Below are 17,626 nucleotides of genomic sequence, written 5' to 3'. Positions count from 1 at the left end.
TTTTCTAGGTAATGTAAGGAATACAGGATAGCACCAAAGATAAAAGGACCTGTCTGTCACTAATGATTAACCCCTTCTAAGATAATCTAAATGATAAATGCAAAATGTTAGTGAGTGACAGCGCTAAAAAGCATAGGTCAAAAAGTTTCTTATATATACATTGAGTTATTTGTAATATATGGTAGGTATAAATCTGTGATCATATACAAAAGCAAATATGTGTTTGCTTGCAGTAAAGAAAATTAAAAAATGTAGAGCACTCTAGTGTGGTCAAATAGAAAATGTTTTTCCAAATAGCATATATATTAGATACAAATCTGTGATATATAAAAGCAAATGTGTATGCTGGCGATAAAAAAAATAAGTATATAACACTCAAGTGTGATCAGATAAAAATAGCATATATTTAAAAACACATATTTTCACAAACATACATAAGGGACATCTCCCTTCAATTAAAACAATGCTCTGAACTACTGATTGCATCACAGTCGGCTTTTACTACTGATTTTGGAATCCAAATTTTTATCTGTTTGCTAAACAGTCTCACTACCACGAACTGAGCATCCAGCTCTCCAAGTATCGTTCAGGAATTGCTGTATGAACTATCACACCACTACTAGTGGTATACACCTTTGATCTGAAGACCACCATTCACAGAGTGCTACATTTGCACATACGGTTGTTACACTGTCTCCTGTTGCTTCCATTACCAAGGACTGTGAAATAGAACGCCTAGAAGGTATATTCACAATTGCATCCATTTGAATGATGTTCATATTTCTGTGAAGGTAAAACTTTCATCTCTGCACCATTGGGAGCTAGCTGATATATGCTTCAAACAGATCGCTGCTTGGAAACAGGGAAGAAATATCATCTCAGCTGAAGGTATGCCATCTTTTTGTCTTTTTCTTAAAAGCCTTAAAAGCCTAACACAGCGCTGTTTAAAGGAAACACTGCATAAATAAGGCAAATCTTCCATCTCTGCACCACTGGGAGCTAGCTGATATACGCTCCAAACAGATCGCTGTTTGGAAGCAGAGAAGAAATATCACCCTAGCTGAAGGTATACCATCTTTTTTTCGTTAAAAGCTTAACGCAACACTGCTTAAAGGAAACACTGCATCAATAAGGTACCTTATTAACTATGTTTACACCTATATAAACTGCCTTAATAAATCAGTTACCCACATTGTTTGTAAACCGCTGGGACTCATATCCTATTTTCTTATTTTTCTGTTGTTTCGAGATTAGAGTCCTATTAAAGGAACGCAGATCGTGGCCCACTTTCCCTGACAATAGGCATTTTAGCTACATTTTTTTAATTGAAGGGAGACATCCCTTATGTATGTTTGTGAAAATATGTGTTTTTAAATATGCTATTTTTATCTGATCACACTTGAGTGTTATATACTTATTTTTTTTTATCGCCAGCATACACATTTGCTTTTATATATCACAGATTTGTATCTATCTAATATATATGCTATTTGGATAAACATTTTCTATTTGACCGCACTAGAGTGCTTTATAATTTTTTTAATTTTCTTTACTGCCAGCAAACACATATTTGCTTTTGTATATGATCACAGATTTATACCTACCATATATTACAAATATAGACAAGCATTACCAATTTGTTGCTCTTCCTTTTGGCCTAGCGACAGCTCCAAGAATCTTTTCAAAGGTTCTAGGTGCCCTACTCTGTAATCAGAGAGCAGGGTATTGCGATATTTCCTTATTTGGACGATATCTTGGTACTCGCTCAGTCTTTACATTCTGCAGAATCTCACACAAATTAACTAGTGTTGTTTCTTCGAAGACATGGTTGGAGGATCAATTTACCAAAAAGTTCTTGGAGTCCTCAGACAAAGGTAACGTTTTTAGGTTTCCAGATAGATTCAGTGTCCATGACTTTGTCTCTAACAGACAAGAGACGTTTGAAATTGGTTGCAGCCTGTCAGAACCTTCAGTCTGTCATTCCCTTCAGTAGCTATGTGCATGGAAGTTTTAGGTCTCATGACTGCAGCATCGGACGCAATCCCCTTTGCTCGTTTTCATAGGAGACCTTTCCAGCTTTGTATGCTGAACCAATGGTGCAGGGATTATACAAGGATATCACAATTAATATCCTTAAATCCCAATGTTCGACTTTCTCTGACTTGGTGGTTAGATCACCATCGTATAATTTTAGGGGCCTCTTTCGTTCGGCCAACCTGGACTGTGATCACAACAGATGCAAGTCTTTCAGGTTGGGGAGCTGTTTGTGGATCTCTGACAGCCCAAGGGGTTTGGAAATCTCAAGAGGCGAGATTACCAATCAATATTTTTGAACTCCGTGCGATTCTCAGGGCTCTTCAGTTTTGGCCTCTGTTGAAGAGAGAACCGTTCATTTGTTTTCAGACCGACAATGTCACAACTGTGGCATATGTCAATCATCATGGTGGGACTCAGTCCTCAAGCTATGAAAGAAGTATCTCGGATACTTGTTTGGGCGGAATCCAGCTCCTGTCTAATTTCTGCGGTTCATATCCTAGGTATAGACAATTGGGAAGCGGATTACCTCAGTCGTCAGACATCCGGGAGAATGGTCTCTCCACCCAGATGTGTTTTTTCAAATTGGTCAGATGTGGGGACTTCCAGAAATAGATCTGATGGCATCTCATCTAAACAAGAAACTTCACAGGTACCTGTCCAGGTCCAGGGATCCTCAGGCGGAAGCAGTGGATGCATTGACACTTCCTTGGTGTTATCAACCTGATTATATTTTCCCGCCTCTAGTTCTTCTTCCAAGAGTGATCTCCAAAATTATCATGGAGCAATAGTTTGTGCTGCTAGTGGCTCCAGCATGGCCTCACACAGGTTTTGGTATGTGGATCTTGTTTGGATGTCCAGTTGCCAACCTTGGCCACTTCCATTAAGGCCAGACCTTTTATCTCAAGGTCCGTTTTCCATCAGGATCTCAAATCATTAAATTTGAAGGTATGGAAATTGAACGCTTAGTGGTTAGTCATAGAGGTTTCTCTGACTCAGTGATTAATACTATGTTGCAGGCTTGTAAATCTGTTTCTAGAAAGATTTATTATCGAGTTTGGAAGACTTGCATTTCATGGTGTTCTCATAAATTCTCTTGGCATTCTTTTAGAATTCCTAGAATTTTACAGTTTCTTCATGATGGTTTGGATAAAGGTTTGTCTGCAAGTTCCTTGAAAGGACAAATCTCTGCTCTTTCTGTTTTATTTCACAAAAAGATTGCTAAACTTCCCGATATTCATTGTTTTGTGCAGGCTTTAGTTCGCATCAAGCCTGTCATTAAATCAATCTCTTCTCCTTGGAGTCTTAATTTAGTTTTGAAGGCTTTACAGGCTCCTCCGTTTGAGCCTATGCATTCTTTGGACATTAAACTACTTTCTTGGAAAGTGTTGTTTCTTTTAGCCATCTCTTCTGCTAGAAGAGTTTCTGAATTATCCGCTCTCTTGTGAATCTTTTTCTGATTTTTCATCAGGATAAGGCAGTTTTGCGGACTTCATTTAAATTCTTACCTAAGGTTGTGAATTCTAACAACATTAATAGAGAAATTGTTGTCCCTTCTTTGTGTCCTAATCCTAAGAATTCTTTTGAGAGATCCTTACATTCTTTGGATGTGGTAAGAGTTTTGAAATATTATGTTGAAGCTACTAAAGATTTCAGGAAGACTTCTAGTCTATTTTTTATCTTTTCTGGTTCTAGGAAAGGTCAGAAGGCTTCTGCTCTTCCCTTGGCTTTGTGGTTAAAGCTTTTGATTCATCAAGCTTATTTAGAGTCGGGTCAAGCCCCGCCTCAGAGAATTACAGCTCATTCTACTAGATCAGTCTCCACTTCGTGGGCTTTTAAGAATGAAGCTTCAGTTGATCAGATTTGCAAAGCAGCAACTTCTTTGCATACATTTACTAAATTCTACCGTTTTAATGTATTTGCTTTTTCGGAAGCAGTTTTGGTAGAAAAGTTCTTCAGGCAGCTGTTTCAGTTTGATTCTTCTGCTTAAGTTTTTCTTTTCATTTATGAGAATAAACTTTTATATTTTGGGTTGTGGAATAAAAAAATTTCAGCGAAAAATGGCTGGTTTTGTTTTATCCCTCCCTCTCTAGTGACTCTTGCGTGGAGTTCCACATCTTGGGTATTGCTATCCCATACGTCACTAGCTCATGGACTCTTGCCAATTACATGAAAGAAAACATAATTTATGTAAGAACTTAACTTATAAATTAATTTCTTTCATATTGGCAGGTGGCTATGATTTTTTTGTATAAAGCACAATTATTTCCAAATTCCTTTTGTTGATGCTTTTTACTCCTTTCTTTATCACCCCACTACTTGGCTATTTGTTAAACTGAATTGTGGGTGTGGTGAGGGGTGTATTTATAGGCATTTTGAGGTTTGGGAAACTTTGCCCCTCCTGGTAGGATTGTATATCTCATACGTCACTAGCTCATGGACTCTTGCCAATATGAAAGAAATTAATTTATCAGGTAAGTTCTTACATAAATTGTGTTTTTATATCAGAGTGCAGTTTAAAAGGGATTTATGCCATTTTTCTATGTTTTGGGAAGTAATTTGATAGGTTAATTTTCAAGCACCTTATTTTTCCCAGTTGTTTACTTTTAATGTTTAAAATTTTAATAAGCATGTTCAGTTTATACCAGATTTGTGTAGAAATTTTAGTTGATTTTTCAAAACCTTAAATGTACAGAATATAGGCCCCTGTTATTGGCCTGAAAGGTGGTAAATCTGTATCGGTATTGGCCCTGAAAAAACGATATCGGTCTTTCCCTACTATGCGGCAGCAGTTTAGCATGAATGTTATCCATTTGCAAGAGCATTAGATGGCAGGGCTTCTTCCTGTAGTGTTACTGCTCCAGATACCCATCTAAGTATCGCTTCAACACAGAATGCAATGAGCATTGTATGCTCTGTCTGAATCACAAGAGAATGTTTTAGGGTTTATATACTTTCCTATTTTTAAAAAAAAAAAAAAAAAAAAAGTCAAATTTTGTTACTCGTCTGGGTCTAGTGGAGATTTTTAAGAATTCCTGGATGAGTAAGGATATTTTGATCATTGTGCTAGAATAAATATTCTCACCAAACTACATTGGTACCTCTACCTTCAACTATCTTTATCTATACAGAAATACCTATCAGATTCCAGACCAACCCAGAACTAGACTAGAAACAACGTTAACATCCAACACCAGACCAAAACATTCAATTTCTCAATTATAGATAGCGTTGCAGACAGCCAACATTAATACCAAAACGCAGCTTATGCTTAAATGGGAGAGAAGTCTAGAAATAATCCTAGATGAATCAAAATAGGAAAAACTATTGAGCACATATAGCAAAGGTCTCCTGAGTGCAGATCAACGAGAAACTTTATAAAAATAGCATTTTGTTGGTATGTCACGCCAGTGAAGGCAACTCGTATATCCACAAGAGGCTCTAGAACTATGCTAAGAGGCTGTGGTGAAGTATGTATTAATGGATTTGTTAATCTTCTGATAGGTGTGTGCAGTAAGACGTATCTCTTCTTCTAAAAGCTGGCTAGTTAGAGTTGACTATTTCCCCCATAGCTCTCTGATCCCATTACATTCCCACCACTTAATAATAATAATAAAAATATTATTATTATTTGGTATTTGTAGAGCGCCAACAGATTCCACAGCGCTATATATGTACCTATTAGCCTTGCCGAATCTGTTGGAGCTCTACAAAATGACGAAACAGGCGTGCTTGGAATGTAATGGGATAAGAGGGCTGTGGGGGAAATAGTCAACTCTAACTAGCCAGCTTTTAGAGGAAGAGGTACGTCTTACGGCCTCTCAGGTCTTACTGCACACACCTATCAGAAGATTTAACAAATCCATTATTACATTCATTAGGATCAAATGTACAGTAACCGGAATTTGTATAGCAAAATACTAGAAAATGGAAAGTCCCTCCTGGATAGATAGGTACAAAATAAGTTATAACTAACATACATGGCATATGAAGCCGCATTATGGATACTAGAGAACATAGAATCGTTCCAAAATTTTTTTGGGGGGGGATTCTAAATATAGATAAGGTGCAATAGGAAACTTTAGTAACACAGGATTGAGGTTAGGAAACACATTGAGAGAGATAGGATCGGAAACCCTTCGTAGAACAGGAACACATAGGAGAAAGAGAGAATAATATCTGAATTACAACATATAAAGCGAGTATGACTCGAACAACAAATGGGTTTTTTTTTGGGGGGGGGGGGTTTATATATATTTAATTTTTTCCCTCTTATTTATAAACAGTTATATGATTGTTTTATTGTTGTGTGTTATATGACAGTCCTTCCAAGACATGTAACACTTTGTTATTGGTGATACTGGACTAAAACATGAGAGGAATTCCTCTCCTTCATAAAAAGACTGTTTTGTAATTTGACCCAGTAATATTGAGAGAGTTGAGATTATTGGAACGCTAAACACCATTGAGAACCCCTTCCCAAGGATCACCATAGATATTTCTCATGGACTTCACAACTACACAAGAGAGAGAGATTTAAGGAATAACTGAAAACGATGTTACTTTGAATAAATGCAAGATTAATTGTATTGTGTTAAAATGTTAATAAAAATCATTTAAACATAAATATTCTCACCTACCCCAAGATGATCCTTTTTGTTTTATGTATGTAGTATAATATATATCAATATTCCAGTGGATCTCTTAGCAGTTGCTAAAAGTTGTTGAGCCCTCCTCTGTTTAAAGGCTATCATTTTAAAATTGAGGGGGCCATGTCACTGACAGAATAGCAATATTTTAGCCAATATTTTTAAATGTTGGTGACCCCAAAAGCAGAACTTTTCTCCACTTTCTTCAATGACCTTTTTTTTTAGTGAAAATTTTTTGCAGATCATTTGAAAATAAAATTGTAAACTAGGCAGATACACTAAAGCATCAGTTCAATATTGCAATGTGTTAGTTAATTGGAGAACATAGTTATTTTTAAAGTTTTTACAATGGTCTTGTGAAAAAAAATCTGAGAACCAGTCAACCATAAATGCACTGCTGCTTTGCAGTGATGCTCCATATTTGACTGTTAACTTCAAACAGCACTTTGCTCTGGATGCACTGTGTTAAGGAAATTTTACACAGTGCAGCCAGAGCACAGTGCTGTTTATAGAGAACAGCCTGGTGCAGAGTAGTGCTGAAAAACGAAAGAGCCAACTGTCACTGCATGTGTCCTAAACTTTCTGCAGACATGCTGTATTTTCTGCAATGACATCTCAGATCACATCATACTGCTCTGTGTAACCATCTCCTCATATTGCACAGAGCAGTATGTGAGACTTCCCCTCCGGTGTCTGCATAATCTAATAAACTGCCGTGGTAACGGAGGAGGGAAGATTTAGTGACATACTAGCAGACTTGCAACGGAGCTCAGCAGAGAGTAGCTGAGTAAGTAGCTGCTTTGTCTGTAAATTGAATCTGCAGCTTTTCCTACATTTGCATAAAACACTGCCCATTAAAGGGACAGTCAAGTCCAAAAAAACTAGGCGGTTCATATGCTAATCTCTTAGACCTTGAAGGCCGCCTCTAATCTAAATGCATTTTGATAGTTTTTCACCACTAGAGGGCATTAGTTCACATGTTTCATATAGATAACATTGAGCTCATGCACGTGAATTTACCATGGAGACAGCTCTGATTGGTTAAAATGCAAGTCTGTCAAAAGAACTGAAATAAGGGGGCAGTCTGCTGAGGCTTAGATACAAAGTAATCACAGAGGTAAAACATGTATAATTATAACTGTGTTGGTTATGCAAAACTGGGAAATTGGTAATTAAAGGGACAGCCAAGTCCTAAAAAAAACTTTCATGTTTTAAATATGGCATGCAATTTTAAACAACTTCCCAATTTACTTTTATCACCAATTTTGCTTTGTTCTTTTGGTATTCTTAGTTGAAAGCTAAAACTAGGCGGTTAATATGCTAATTTCTTAGACCTTGAAGACTGCCTCTAATCTGAATACATTTTGACCACTAGAGGGCATTAGTTCACGTGTTTCATATAGATAACATTGAGCTCATGCACGTAAAGTGACCTAGGAGTGAGCACTGATTGGCTAAACTGCATGTCTGTCAAAAGAACTGAAATAAGGGGGCAGTCAGCAGAAGCTTAGATACAAGATAATTACAGAGGTAAAACGTGTATTATAACTGTGTTGGTTATGCAAAACTGGGGAATGGGTAATAAAGGGATTATCTTTCTTTTTAAACAACAAAAATTCTGGTGTCGACTGTCCCTTTAAGGGATTATCTATTTTTTTTAAAACAACCTCCCTTTAAACAAACGGCTCCAGCATGACGGCTGTCTGTAAGCACACTACTTAGGGAGGGAGGTAAAAACCTTAGTTGTATAAGTAATGGGTATTACGTCCGTATTCATATGCTGCTTTTCTTCCAACTTTTAACAGTTTTAGAAGCAAAATATCTTATGCATGTTAATTACAAACTTTCTCTAAATCAAACATTTTATTTAATTAGCAATTTTTTTTATTTTGGGGTGTATAATGTCCCTTTTAAGCTTCTTGAAATTTAGTAATCCGTGATTCTGTGTGCATAGGTTTTTTTTGTGTTTTTTTGCTGTGAAGAGGAGGCATGTTGTGTCTGCAGAAATAAGTTCCCGGTTGTGAGAACTACAAAACCAAGAATATGTGGTGGTAATTTTTTTTTATATAGGAAATCTTACAGAAACCTCTGAGTGTATGACATGGAATCGGTTTGCCAAAACAATTACATTACAGCCATTAATATACAGCCTAATGCTACATGATTAAAAATAAATCCTTATTTCAGGATGAATAACCTTTTGGATTATAATGCATCTTATCAATATCTTAAAGTGATGGTAAATCCAAGCGTTTAACAAACTCTAGGATTTACATCACTAAAAATCAAGTAGAAGTTAAATGATGAGAAATTTAAAAAAGGCTGCTAAACTCACCCTTTCTGTGCCGTTGCACAGTGCTTAACTCAGCGGCACTAGACGCCACAGCACATCGCTCTCCTTCAATGAGGTGATGTATGCACCTCTGTGCAAATAGCAGTGCGTGTCAACTGACAGTATTCTGTATGCACAGAAAGGGTGAGTTTAAGTGATGTTATGATAAAAAAACAAAAGGTGCTAAATTCCACTCGATTTTTAGTGATGGTAAATCCTAGCGTTTGTTATACGCTTGGATTTACCATCACTTTGAATCTGGTTTGAATAAAAAAAAATCTGATAAAACAAAATAAGTTCAATGTGATTTTATATTGCTGTGTAAATTGTGCTAAAATTGAAAACAAAATTTATGCCCGTTACCTGAATCTGTGCTTATTTACAGTTGCATGGTAGATGAATATGGCGCAGGAGACCAACCACAGCCAGGGGCCACTGCTTTGTTCTAACGGTTGTGGCTTCTATGGCAATCCCAGAACAAATGGGCTTTGTTCTGTATGTTACAAGGAGCATCTTCAGAAGCAGAACAGTGGTGGACGGAGCAGCCCTCCAGGTAACTTCACATTGATGTAAATAACTATTATGAATTAATATAATTACCTTCTATTGAGCATGCAGTACAATGCTGCATATACAATCTCTTTTATAAGTGCGGTGCCGTTCAGAACCCTACATTTGGCATTGTTAGTCTAATTTAGGCATGTGTATCATAGTTGGTTTTAGAACATACATTTTTTTCTCTCCATATAGTTGTATCAGTGGCAAGTGGTGTGGAGGCCTCATCCACACACAGTGTAGACAGCTCGCAGTCATCGGAGACATCAGAAAATGAACCCCAACAAACCAGCCAATCCAGGTTAGAAAAAAAGAATCTTCCCTCCTGTTTATTCTGGACTGAGCTTTTAACCATTTAACAACCAGCGCCGTAGAAGGTGCGGCACTGGTCGTTAAAGACCTTAAGGACCAGAGCCATACACTGTATGGCGGCTGTTTCCTGGGCTGTTATTGTGCTTGTCTTGCCTCTGTCAGCGTGATCGTGCTATTTCTACATGCCTCATTAGTAAGGTAGTGCACCCTAAGCTAGCAATCGTAGGGACAGGGTGTCCCTGTGATCCCATGCTTGTCAGAGGGGTGCCTCTATTCATGAGATACACGCTGTGATCAGTGCGTATCTCATGCTGCTGCTGGATGCTTGCATGTGAGGCTAGCCAGGAAAAGTACCGTAACTTTCAAAAATGACATTTAATGTGTATACAATCACTGTGACAGCCAGTTAGGAGTAAGGCAGTTCAGTGATGTACAAAACATTGGTAGGTATTTTTCTTTAGCTACGCTAGTTTTGTAAAAATGGAAAACTGCAAAAAATGTATTTACCCCTATAGGGTATCACTAGAAAGGCCTGTTTGACTGTTAAAATATGGTGTATAATATGTACGGTGCACTATTGGTAAAACAAATAGTGAGCAAAAATGCCAAAATAGCTTGTCGTTTAAGCACAGAGACTGGGAAAAACCTCGGTCATTAAGGAGTTAAAGCATTTTGATTGGTACACCTGTCAAAGTCTGATTTTATTTTTCTTAAATGTCCTTGTTTAGCTCATCACCACTCCTGGAATCTGTATCTTCTTCACAAGCTGAAAGTACGGAGAGTAGAACTGAAGAAACAAAGGAAACAGCAGGTGAGTGCCTATTAAGCTGCTAGCTAGTTGGCAGCTGTTTGTCATCTCATTGTGCTCAGGTTTGTTGTGTGTAGTGTTCTAAATTCTAGAAGGTGAACATGATTGGTTTAAACACAATAGCAGAAAGTTCTTTAGGTTAGTAAAGGTATAATGTGTTCATGTGAAAAATGGATATTCTAAACATCATGGGGACTGATTTATTTTAAAGGGATATTTAAAAAAAAAAAAAGGCCTGTATTAGCACACTATTTTTTAGGAATGTAAAAAAAAATATATATATATATATACTTCTTTTGTAAGATGAGGAGAGGTCATGGATGTCCATAATATGTGGGATATATTTCCTGCCACAAGGAGGAGGTAAAGAACCCTCACAAGAGCTTTAATCCCTCTCCCCACTCAGTTTGTTCTTGGCCTCCAAGACGAGAGTTTGAGAGCAGTGCACTGCAAGCAAGATTTTATTTTCCATCTAATTATTTATTGGGAGCTCAGACCTGACTTGAGACCCAGTACCCCTCTTCATCTTCACTCAGGGGAAGACTTCAGCATAATTTCTCCAATATTTTGAGTGAAGCAGGGGTAAAGGAATACCTCAATTTATGCATGTCAGTACTCTCATTGGTAAATCTCTCAGCTATAATTGCCCTCAGGAGTCACAGGGACACAGTCTCTTAGCCTCCACTTGAGGGGTTGCTGGTATATCCGCAAGGATTCTTCAGTATCCTTACTTGCACTGGATGGGCTCTCTACTGGATTAGCATTCTGTGAGGGAGAAAGGCCTCATCAAGCTAAGATACAGTGGAGGGGTTCTGCATTCCAAGTAAGTGACTCGGTCACTAAACACAGCCTAGGAACTATTCATAGTACTCGCCTTGTATAGGTACTGTATAGTTGGTGGTTCTCAGCCGTTACACACAGCGCTTTACTTATGTATTTAACAGAAAAAAATATGGATTTCAGAGCTAAAATCCCCGCCTCCCCCCCCCATTGCCTTATTACCCCATAGCAGCCCTCAGTATGTTTAGTCCTTGGTTTTTTTTTTAAAAAAAAAAGCTTCACTGTCTCTTTAAGAAAACCGCTGTTTGATTATGCAGTTAGTGGTTCATCTCATGATGGATGAGGTTTGGGTTGGGGACAATAAGGGGTATACATTTTTTTTTTTTATTTTTTTTTTTCAATATAATGTGTATGGTGTGTGTTTAGTGCTTCTTTTCACATTCCTTAAAGGGACATAACACCCAAAAAAATTATTTCATGATTTAGAAAGAGTGTGCAGTTTTAAACAACTTTCTATTTTACTTCTATTATCTAATTTGCTTCCTTCTCTTGATTTCCTTTGCTGGAATGCAAATCTAGATAGGCTCAGTAGCTGCTGATTGGTGGCTGTATATAGATACCTCGTGTGATTTGCTCACCCATGTGCGTTGCTATTTCTTCAACAAAGGATATCTAAAAAATAAAGCAAATTAGATAATAGAAGTAAATTTGAATATTGTTTAAAATTATATTCTCAACCTGAAAATGTGGGTTTAGTGTCCCTTTAAGCCTGCACATCATTCCAGATTTAGGCTCCGCCCCCTCGCTTTGGCTCCCTTTCTCTCTCCCTCACAGGATCTCCAAGTGACTGAACATTTTCTCTGGTCCTGTCTCTCCAGACGTTACAAACTATTTGGGTGCAGTTTTAATCCTTTATATGTCCAGGAGATGGGTGAGTACACTCATAGCTGCTGAGGGAATGGGTAATAAAAAAAGAAATTTCTGAGTGAAATTCTTTTTTTTTTTTAAATTTATTTATTTTCTTCTAGGGTTCTGAGGTCTTGTTTTTTTTTTTATTTTATAGGCTGTACAAATACACTGTCAATATAAAGTTTTGGAATATATCGTTATTTCCAATTACCTGCAGTTTTGATTATTTTACAGCCCTGTCTGTACCTCCATTTAATTTGACTGACCCATTAGAAGGAGCTCCTAGGGAACATACTGCTTTCCAAAAGCTTTCTGCAGTTCATTTTCCCTGTTTATTATGCAAAACGGTTCCAGTGGACCAAATTAACCAGTTATGTGCTTATTGTGTTCCACATCTCCAATTCACAATCCATAATCCTGTCAGTATGACACCTGGCAGAAAATTATTTCCTATGTCTGTTTTTGTGGCCAGGGCGATTCCACTGACTTCTCTACAGAGTTTAAATCCAGTCTTCAAAAGACCATGACAGATTTTAGCGGCTATCCCCGAACCAAGTAAGCAAAAATAAGATCTAGCTGGTCCTATCCCACAGGCTCAGTTACCACCAACCTTACAACATTCTGACTTGGTTAAGTCACTGTCTGGTTCTGAGGGTGAAGTCTCCTTGATCTTATGCCTGAGGCTGATTCCACGTTAGATTTAAAGTGGACCATATCTGCTGCCTACTTCAGGAAGTTTTGAATACCTTGCAACTATCAGAACTGAATACAGAGGATTCCAAACCTGTAAATAAGTTGAATCAAGTCTTTAAATTTCTGTCTAAGGTGTCTAAGGCGTTTGAAGCATCAAACTTTGTTACAGACTATGTAGCCAAATAATGGAAGAAACAAGGCATTTCTTCTGCACCTTCAAACTTATCCACTTTCAGAGAAGAATTTAACAGCCTGGGAAGTAGTTCATAAGGTTGATGGAGCTATTTCCACCTTAGCTAGACGCACTGCTATTCCTATGGAGAATAGTTCTTCGTTTAGGGATCCAATAGATCGTACATCTCCTTTATTAGAAAGCTATTTGGCTTTTCAGCTTAGACCTGCTGTTGCAATCCAGCTGTGTGGCTGCTACAGGGTCCTTCTGGTGTGATTCTCTTTTTCAGATGGTTCAATCTTCTGACGATATTACCAACTGCCTTAAAGTCCTTTAAAATGGCTAATGATTTAATGTGTTATGCTGTCTTTGACAGCTTTAAAATTGCTGTCAAAATGATGTTCATTGCTGTTTTCTTAAGAAGGAGAATTGTATGAGTTAAATCTTGGTCAGCTGACATGGTTTCTAAGAATATGCTAATTATCAGTCTCTTTTGAAGGGTAGATGCCTTTAGGGTCAGAATTGGATTCTGTTATCAAAACTGTCTCTGGTGGGTAGAAAGGAGGATTTTCTTTCTCAGGACAAGAAACTAATCGTTTTTGTTCCTTTCACTCCCCTAAATATCAAAAGTCCCCTCCAACCAGAAGTCTAAATCCTCCAAAGCTTCCCGGAAACCAGAATCTTCTTGTTTTTAAAAACAGACCAAAGAGCCCAACTCAAATCAGGAATTTGCGTGAACATCAGACCTCCACGTGAACGGTTTCAGCTTACTCACGTTCCATAGGATCCTGTAAAGGCGGCTTCTTTTGTTCAATGTGTTTAATACTTGGATGATATGGGAGTGATCCAACCTATTCCATTATCTCAACAAGGTCAGGGTTTCTACTCCAATCTCTTTATTGTCCCAAAGATGGAAGGCACTTATTGTCTTATTTTGGACTTAAAAACTCTAAACAAATTTGTTCGGGTACCCGCTTTCAAAATTCAATAATCCGTACCATCTTGCTTCCAATTCAGGAGGGTCAATTTATGACAACTATAGATTTTAAAAGATCATTTCCAGTTTCTAAGGATTGCTTTTCTCAACAAGCATTACCTATTTGTGGCCCACCTCTTGCATCTTCACGAAAGTTTTTTAGGGGGTCTCTTAGCAGTGATCAGAGCTTAGCGAATCTCTGTTGCTCTTTATTTGGACGATATCTTGGCCCAAGCTCCGTCTCTTTTTCTGACTACTGCTCATACCCCCAGAATGGTATCCTTCAGAAAGGCTTTTACACCATTTCATCTGCTAGAAGAGTTCCTGAATTATCTGCCCTGTCTTCTGATCTCCCCTCCTTGATTTTTCTTAAAGATTAAAGCAATTCTCCAAACTATAAATATGATTTTCGTAGGTAGTGTCTTCAGAAAATATTAATTGGGAAATTGTTCCTTCTCTGTGACCAAATCCTTCTAACACTTAGCAACGCCTACTTCACAATTTGGATGTAGTTCTATCTTCAGGCTACTGAAGACTTTAGTCAATCCCAGAAAGATTGAAAATACTACAGTGGTGGCCTTGGCATCATGGCTAAAACAGACTATTTCTAAGGCTTACTTGGTTGCGGGAAAACCGCCTCCAAAAAACTACTCGTTCTACTAGATCTGTAACTACTACTTGGGCCTTAAAAAAAGTCGCCTCCTTGGAACAGATTTGCAAGACAGCTTGGTCTTCATAATTTTTTTTTTTTTTTTTTTAATATATATTTATGCTTCTTCTCAAGCTGCTTTTGGCAGCAAAGTCCTTCAGGCCACAGTGTTTGGCAAATAGGAACTGCCATTTTGTCCTGCCCGTCCTTAACATGGACTCATCTTTAGTATTGTATCCCACATGTTATAGACACCTATGGACTCTCCTCATCTTAAGAAAGAAAACAATTTATAATTACTGATAAGTTTCTTTCAGGATGATGGGTGATAGTTCTTATTTGTACCTTTTTTAACCCTGCTTTCTGTCTTTCCTACCTTCTGTCTTTCCTACCCTTTCTATCTTTCTCCACAACTCGTCTATACGTAAACTGAGTTTGGAGAGTTGGTGGGAGGGATTAAAGCTCTTGTGAATGTTCTTGACCTCCTCCTAGTGGCAGGAAATATATCCCACATGTTATGGACACCTATGTACTCCCCTTATCCTGAAAGAAAGACATTTAACAGTAAGTATAAATTGTGTGTGGGGTTATTTTATTTTTTTGTCTCTAAATCTGGAGGAGTTTGCCTGTCTGTCAGTTGGCATGTTGGTTTTATACACACATGCCTACATCAGCCGATATGATTGGTTGACAGATAATGTGTGCAACAACATATAAAGCTGGTAGGCACATATGCCAGCAAGCTTCCCTTTAGTGTTTTGGAATAGTGAAAATCTAATTTCTTTTGCAAAATGTACTGAGTCCACGGTTTCATCCTTACTTGTGGGATATTGTCCTTCCTAACAGGAAGTAGCAAAGAGAGCACCACAGCAGAGCTGTCTATATAGCTCCCCCCCTTAACTCCACCCCCAGTCATTCTCTTTGCTGGCTCTAAGCTGGAAGGGTAAAGCGAAGAGGTGTTAAACTGTTAGTTTTTATTTTATCTTCAATCAAGAGTTTGTTATTTTTAAATGGTACCGGTGTTGTACTATTTACTCTCAGGCAGGACATAGATGAAGATTTCTGCCTGGAGGATGATGATCTTAGCATTTGTAACTAAGGTCCACTGCTGTTGCCACAGAAGCTGAGGAGTACAGGAAAACTTCTTCAGTGTGAGGAACGGTTTCTTGCTATACAGCAATGAGGTATGTTCAGTCATTTTTGGTATGTTCAGTCATTTTTGGTATGTTCAGTCATTTTTTCTGCAGAGACTGTGTTAACTCAGAAAGGCTGACAGTATCCCCATTAGGGGAAGGGTAAGCAGTAATCCTAGTTATACAAGGGGCATTACTAGTTTACATACAGGGCTAATCTTATGGGCACTCAGTTTGTGTATAATACATTGGGCAAACGTTTGTGTCTTTTGGGAGTATGGTCTTTATTATTATGGGACATATGTTTGAGATACACTTGGCTTATTGAAGGGGTTTTATAACCCACATGGCTTTCAAAAAGAGGTTTTTGTGTAGGCCCCAGCAACATCGAGTGAGAGGGACGGGGCCTATTTTCGCGCCTCAGTTGCGCACTTAGTTGATGCAGGCAAGCAACGTATCCAGAGGTCCTGGTACTCTTCTGGTGCCCAATCGAAGCTTTATTCCCACAGAATCGTTCCCTAAGGGCAGGTAGGGCCACAGAGCTGTGGCAAGGTGCTGAAAGTTTTTTTTTTTTACCGGTTTTAGACATTTGTCATTCCAGTTTTTTCATTAGGGGATATATTGCTTAGATATTTATGGTGCAATCTTATTATAACTTAGTGGGTGTACTGTAAAAATTTCGGAAAATTTGAGGCAATTTTAAGCATTTTTGCAGTTTGTGTATGTCTTTTTTTTCTTCTCTTAAAGGCACAGTACCGTTTTTGAAAATTGTGTTTTTTTCATTAAATAAAGTGTTTTCCAAGCTTGCTTGTCTCATTACTAGAAAATACCAATTGCCTTGGCAATTGAAAGAATGTACATAAATAGCACTCAACAGCCAAGGCAATTGGTATTTTCTAGTATGTTTCTTCCGATGTACAGCACCTAAGTCCCACAGTACATACCCTAATATTTTTCCCTCTCTGACAACAAGAGGGATAGGAATTAAATTAGGGACACAGCACTAGTAGTGCCGTCGTTTTTTTCTTTTGTCTCATTACTAGCCTGTTCAACATGTCTGACATTGAGGAAACTCATTGTTCAATTTGTTTAGAAGCCATTGTGGAACCCCCTCTTAGAATGTGTCCCACTTGTACTGATATGTCTATAAATTGCAAACAGCATATTTTGACTTATAAGAGTTTGGCATTGGATGATTCTCAGACAGAAGGAAATCGGGTTTTGCCATCTAGTTCTCCCCAAGTGTCACAACCAGTAACGCCCGCTCAAGCGACGCCAAGTACTTCTAGTGCGTCTAATTCTTTCACCTTGCAAGATATGGCCTCAGTTATGAATACTACCCATACAGAGGTTTTATCTAAACTGCCAGGGTTGCAAGGGAAGCGCAGTAGCTCTGGGTTAAATGCTGAGCCTTCTGATGTTTTAGTTGCCGTATCCAATACTCCCTCACAATGTTCTGAGGTAGGGATGAGGGATTTGCTTTCTGAGGGAGAGATTTCTGATTCAGGAAGGTTACTCCCTCAGACAGATTCAGATATGACGGCATTTAAATTTAAGCTAGAACACCTCCGTTTATTGCTCAGGGAGGTTTTAGCGACTCTGGATGATTGTGACCCTATTGTAG

At 38.1% G+C, this 17,626-nt stretch overlaps 1 protein-coding gene across 2 annotated transcripts in view; it reads left to right on the top strand.

The window, feature by feature from the left end:
• Positions 1-17,626, top strand: part of ZFAND6 (zinc finger AN1-type containing 6) — a 99,784-nt gene that overhangs the window by 64,876 nt on the left and 17,282 nt on the right. For both annotated transcript variants that reach the window (XM_053718461.1, XM_053718460.1), the window contains exons 2-4: positions 9,401-9,568; positions 9,766-9,871; positions 10,611-10,693. In XM_053718461.1, coding sequence (XP_053574436.1) covers positions 9,412-9,568; positions 9,766-9,871; positions 10,611-10,693 — 346 coding nt within the window. In that variant the 5' untranslated portion in view covers positions 9,401-9,411. The remainder of the gene's footprint in view (positions 1-9,400; positions 9,569-9,765; positions 9,872-10,610; positions 10,694-17,626) is intronic.

The sequence above is a fragment of the Bombina bombina genome, chromosome 6 (assembly GCF_027579735.1).
Source record: "Bombina bombina isolate aBomBom1 chromosome 6, aBomBom1.pri, whole genome shotgun sequence".
Taxonomy (NCBI): Eukaryota; Metazoa; Chordata; class Amphibia; order Anura; family Bombinatoridae; genus Bombina; species Bombina bombina.
The sequence above is the reverse complement of the archived record's forward strand: the minus strand, read 5'-3'. Positions and strand labels throughout refer to the sequence as shown.